Below are 6,142 nucleotides of genomic sequence, written 5' to 3' on the forward strand. Positions count from 1 at the left end.
TGGAGAGAATGGAAGATGTTCCAGCAGGTGTCTCATGCACATGTAAGCATTCTGGTTAGAGAAAGACAGCCAAGACATTTTTAAACAGGATTAGCTGAGAAGGAACCACCTTGAAAGTGGCACAAATGATGTTTAGAGCTAATATGCAGCTAGTGGACTATGATCTTCATTATAGCACAGACTGGGTGTGAGGGAAAGAGCTTGACCGTTGTCATCACCTCTGGTTTCCCACTGCCTTACCTCCAACAACCTGCCACCGAAGCCAAGCAAGTGGGTAAAGACCTACCTTAGTGACCTGACCATTTCACAATACCTAAAAAATGGCTCAGTGTACAGGCATAGGAAAAGTGAGCCTCTGAGTTTGCATTAAATCCAGGTGTAACCTGATGCATGTATTGTCTTTTCAGGGAGCATCCCACGCACTCCAAGCACTGCTGATGGGAAACATGCGATGCCCAGGCAGAAGTGTCTCAAATAGAAGATGAGTGTCTATGCCACCATATCTGTTTCCAACTCAGAAAGTTTCAGCAGCATCCTCCAGACAAATACAACATTGTAAAAGAAAGAAAAGGACAAAAGGATGCCTTTGGAATGTAAAAGTAAAGTTGTAAGAGCATCCAAAGCAAAGTTCCCCCACCAATCACAGTTTTCCCAGTTTGTAACACCACCATTCTCTCTACTATGACTTCCTTGGTAATTCCCTGTCCCAGTCACATCATTCCAATGTAGCTTCCTTCAAAGTACATGTTGGGCTTCTTCACAGGGTTCAGAAAAAACCCCAAGCCAGTTTCAGATGGTGACAGAAATCCTTTGCTGAGCCCCAAAAGACAGGATGTCTTTATCATTTGCAGTTTGCACCCTCCTTTACAGCTCTCTTGAGTGCCTGCATGGGGAAAGGCTTCTTCTCTGCAGATCTATCCAAGCTTCTTGGATGCTCTGCACAGGTGACATGGCAAGGCATGGAAAATGTGCCCCCAGGGCTATCTGCTGCACTGCAGCTCCATGGCATCTTTCACCGCATCTGTTCTCCAAGTACCTTCCAAACCTTGATTACTGAACCCTCACATCCCCTTGCAATTAAGGATCACTCCCATTTTCCAACTGGAAAGAAGTTAAGTGATTCTCCCAACAATTGTAGAGCAGGTCAGAGGAGGAGGCAGGAACGGAACCAGTCTTTAATTCAGGCGCTAGACAATTCCTTCTGTCTAGAATACAGACGTCTTCTGAAAGGTCAGATTGGTAAATACATTAAAGGAAAATCATCTCCTTGTTAGTGACTCTTAATCCAGATAAGCATGATTCTGAATTAGGCTGTAAGTGTAAACACTTAACCTGTGTTATCTCCATGCTGGCTCCATAATAATCAGCCATTCCTACTTGTACCGAATTAGGCGAATTATCTTATTATTCATGAAATCCGAAGTATGTGGATGAGAAGAATCTATGCAGAAACCATCACTCATGGCTATTTTTATCACTTCTTCCACAAACACCTGGAAACTATTGATTTGCTTATTATCTGGCACCACCCAGAGTCTCTTTAAGTTCTGCCTGGTGTACTCCTCTTCGGGAAGACCTTCCACACTTGCAACCCAATCTAAGGTCAAATGGTTGGGGTCTTTCAGGTAGCTGGATATTGAAGAGAGGTTTCCATTGAAGCAGTAATAGAGTTTGGAACCCAGAAGCTTCAGGAACAGACAGGACGTGGAGAAGATGTGAGCACTGAACACTTCCATGTTGGAGGAAGACAGGCTGTAGATCTGGGGTGCTTCTCGGACAGTGAAGTGAACAGTCTGGGTCTTCTGATCGAGGGTGATGTTGAGCATGGCATTCTTCTCTGCTTTAGAAAGCTCCACCTCCTTCTCCTGCAAGGCCTCAATGAGTGGCTGGATTTGATAAAAATCTACCTCCCTTCGAAGCAAGCCCATTTCCTGAAAGTCTTCAGGGAGGTCCAAGTGGGAAGTTCGTAAGAAGTTCAGGATATAGCGGAAGATTTTACCATCTCTGTCAATAAAACAGTTGCCTTGGCTGTCCTTCTTGGTTGGGATCTTCCCACTAAACATGGCCCCCAGCATGGAGTCTGGAAAGCTAGTCAGGGTGGACAGAGAAGTGGTATAGAGCTTTCCTCCAACATTGAGTGTGATGGGTTCAGACATGATGGAAGAGTCACGATGCTGGGACTAAGTCTAAAAAAATAAAAATCCAACACCACACATTTAGTTGCATTTACATGTTTGGAAGGTTAAGCTACAGAGATAAAGAGTAAAGGTAACTACATGGCAAGAATTCATCACTGTTTACAAAGGCCTGTGGTGATAGGACAAGTGGCAATGGCTTCAAACTAGAGAAGAACAGATTTAGAGTGGATGTTAGGAACAAGTTCTTTACTATGAGGGTGGTGGAACACTGGAACAGGTTGCTCAGGGAGGTGGCTGGGTCTCCATCCCTGGAGATATTAAAAGTGAGGCTCGACAGGGTTCTGGGCAACCTGATCTAGTTGAGAATGTCCCTGTTGACTACAGAGGGGATTGGACTGGATGACCTTTGGAGGTCCCTTCCAGCCCAGACTGTTCTATGATTCTATGATCATAGAAATGAGAAGTGAGGAATTACTTTTGGAGGCTGTATCTTAAGAACAAGTGTAAAGAATTACAGAATTTTTTTTCTCCCAACAAACTTGGTCAGGACTTGTTTAGTTGAGTTTAGTGCCAGAAATCATGAGTCTTCCAGAGCTTTACAATCAGACCAGACACAAACTCTCTCCTATGGATGTGTACAGAGCTGCTGACTTCAGAGCAAGAGATGTGCCTTGAGGTCACTCAATCCCATCTCCCTCACAAACACACAATTTAGAGGGGGTGAAAAAAGCACAGGACAAGAACTGGACACATCCCAACATCTTCCATGGCATCTGAAGATACAATTAAAGCAACAAGACTGTGCCAGCAGAGTCCCCTTGGCACACATTGGAGTGCAGTCAGCTTAGCAGGGAGCCAGAGAGCAGTGCTGCCCTAAACATGTGACAGTCTGCAGTTCCATTCAGTAAAAAAACCATCAGGCTTTCTCCTTCCAATGTGCTTCACCTTAGAGAACATTTCCTAATTAATTAGGGCCATATCCCAGTTGATGTAGTTTCCATGCAGCTCCTCTGCAATCAGCTGAGACGAATGGAGGATGTGATTTTTATGGTGCAATTAAGCACCACTGGCTCTGTAAGGGCCATACCTCACTTTGTCCTTCACCCTACCTTCCTCCTCCCTTAGCCCAGCTCTGGCATTCATCTGACCCTGCAGTGAGCCACTTTAGGGAGGAAAAACATCATTTTCTCTTCAGGAGGTGATTCTGCTGCATCTTGGAACCAGATGAATGCCAAGGCTGGTGCAAAAGAAGGGGAAGGAGCTATGTAGCTCTTTCCATTGCAGATCAGCTCAGCTGCCTTGAAAAGATGGTCTCTCATTCCTCCTAGCTGAGGTGGCCAGCAGATGAAGGCAGGTGAGTCTGCCTCTCTGCTCTGGTGAGACCCCACCTACAGTGCTGTGTACAACTCTGGAGACCTCAGCATAGGATAGATATAGACCTGTGGGAGCAGATCCAGGTGAGGGCCACAAAAATGATCAGAGGACTGGAACACCTCTGGTCTGAAGAAAAGCTGAGTTGGGGTTGTTGGAGAAAAGCAGGCTCTGGGGAGATGTATAGTAGCTTTTTGGTGCTTAAAGGGGCCTATTAGGAAGATGGGGACAAACTCTATCAGGGGCAGTAGTGATAGGAGGGTTTTAAATTGAAAGAGGGGAGATTCAGACTAGATAAAGAAAAGAATTGTTTACAGCAAGGGTGGTGAAACACTGGCACAGGATGCCCAGAGGGGTGGCAGAAGCCCCATCCCTGGAAACATTATAGGTCAGGTCGGATGGGGTTCTGAGCAACCTGCTGTGGTGGAATCAATCACCACTTCATTCCCAGTTTTATTGTTGACTTAAGCAGCAGGAAACCCATCAGCATTTGATTGCAGAGGCAGGAGGTAGCTCTTGCTATAGTAACTACAGTCATTCAACAGAAAGCTATCAAACAATTCCCTTAATATTACACTGGAGTGCAGGCATTTCCCTGACTAGTCATGGAATAATCATAGACACTAAAACTGTATTATCAGCTCTGGAATCACACCAAAATACAGATAAAGAAGAACATCAACCTGTGCTAGAATATCAGTTCTTTTGTGTGTGTGTTAAATCCCAAACAGTAGTGTTGATGGCACTCCAAAACAAATCTATCTTTAGGCAGCCAGCACGTTTTGCTATTGAAAGTGTGCCCAAACTAGGGTAGCTAATGAAGAAGTCAAAGGAAGTTCTGCATTTCACTTCTAGTTTCAGACTAACATTCCACTCTGCTCTTTATCCTGCTTCAGCCCTTATCACACAGTGTAAATCTCACTGCACAATAATTCAAGGAAAGAATCTAAAATCACTGGGGGGGTTTATCTATGTATCCCTCAGTCCCATTTATCCAATGAAACTGGCAAATAAAGAGACACATATGAAGATCAACACCACACCCCTTCTATGCTCATGACCAAAACCCATCTTTGTCACTAACCTTGGTCAAATATATCCTAGAAAAATCTATTTCTTACAGTGCTAAACTCCCCTTAGCACTGCAGTCTCAGTGGACTTATTCCTCCTGAAGACTTCTGCCCAATTTAGAGTCAGGAGAGCTGTTTAAAACTGATCATACAAAGGCTTCAACTGGTCTAGTTCATATCAGGTGATGGAATGAGAGGAAATGGCCTGAAATTGTGCCAGGGATAGTTTAAAATGGATATTAGGAAAAATGTCTTTACTGAAAGGATGGACAGGCATTGAAATAGGTTGCCTAGGGAGGTGGTGGAGTCAACATCCCTGGAGGTGTTTAAGAAACATGAGGAGATGGCACTTTGGGACATGGTTTAATGGCCATAATGATCTTAGGTTGATGGCTGGACTCAATGATTTTAGAGCTCTTTTCCAGCCAAAATAATTCTATGATTCTCCTTCTGCAGTAAGAGTGGCTGCCATGTATTTTTTTCCCCTGAGGGCTTGCAATGTGTCTGTAAAAACACTGCTACAAGCACAATCTGAGCTTCACAAACCCAGCCTAAAATGGATTGTCCTTTTTTCAAGTTTCACCAAAAAGAAGCATCCCCTACATCTCCCTGCAAATAGCACAGCCTGTAGAAACAGGACTGACAGTCACCTCAAAGGCCATGTTCATTGCTTTCCACTTCTGCCACCCCTCAGGCCACTTTAGACCAAACAACCCAATTTTTTCTGCTCTTTCTTCATAGGTCATGGTTTCAGATTTTTTGAGGCCAAGCCCGCTTATCTACCCCACAGGAGGAGTCTTCTCATGCTCTCTGCCAGCCCTAGCCAGCTGCACAAGGAGGTGTTTCTCTCATGTATCTGCCAACTTGGCAGAGCCTGTTGCCATGAGCCACAACCTAAAGACCACCAGACGGTCCAAACATACAGATTTTTATTTCAAACTCAGCATCCACCCTAGCTCCACTCTGATCCAAAGGCTCACCAGCTATACAGAGGCAGACATCTCAGTCAATTCTGAGCAGATAATGTTCTGCTGTTATCAGCAGTCTCAAAAAGGAGGCTGCCACACAATATGGCAGTAAAATGAGTTATTCAAAGATGAAGACCTCATCTATGCTGCCAGCAACAGCATCAGAAACTTGACCAAGCTTTAGTTCTGGCACTGGAAGAGTCGTGGGTGCAGTAGCATAGAGATTGGCAGGCACTGTGTTACTCCCCTCCCCATGGTGGTTCTGCTCCTCTCCCACCTCTGGATGCTGCTCAGACACACACCTTGAGCAGCCTGTTCTGTTCATGGCTATTTTGCAGACCCACACAGGCTGGATTTCAGTCTCCAGGGACACCAGCTTTTATTCTGGACCTCCCCACTGCCCCTGCACTGGATTGAACTTCAAACGTTTAATGATGCAAACGTCTGGCCAACAGATAAGGCTGCAGGAGAACTGTTCCACAGCTGTTATTCACACAGTGGCATCAACATAGAATCACAGAATGGTTTGAGTTGGAAGGGACCTTAAAGATCATCTGGCTCCAAGCCACCCACCATGGGCAGGGACATCTTCCAT

At 45.0% G+C, this 6,142-nt stretch overlaps 1 protein-coding gene across 1 annotated transcript; it reads right to left on the reverse strand.

The window, feature by feature from the left end:
• Positions 1 to 1,373: 1,373 nt before the first annotated feature.
• KCTD21 (potassium channel tetramerization domain containing 21) lies at positions 1,374 to 2,156 on the reverse strand. The gene has a single exon (XM_054389624.1). It carries the CDS (start codon positions 2,154 to 2,156, stop codon positions 1,374 to 1,376), a length of 783 nt encoding a protein of 260 aa, XP_054245599.1.
• Between the last annotated feature and the right edge of the window lie 3,986 nt (positions 2,157 to 6,142).

Source organism: Indicator indicator, chromosome 1 (genome assembly GCF_027791375.1).
Source record: "Indicator indicator isolate 239-I01 chromosome 1, UM_Iind_1.1, whole genome shotgun sequence".
NCBI classification, from domain to species: domain Eukaryota; kingdom Metazoa; phylum Chordata; class Aves; order Piciformes; family Indicatoridae; genus Indicator; species Indicator indicator.

Excerpts from the sequence above, each read along its gene's own strand:
- KCTD21 (XM_054389624.1), bottom strand. The coding sequence starts at position 2,156 with ATGTCTGAACCCATCACACTCAATGTTGGAGGAAAGCTCTATACCACT.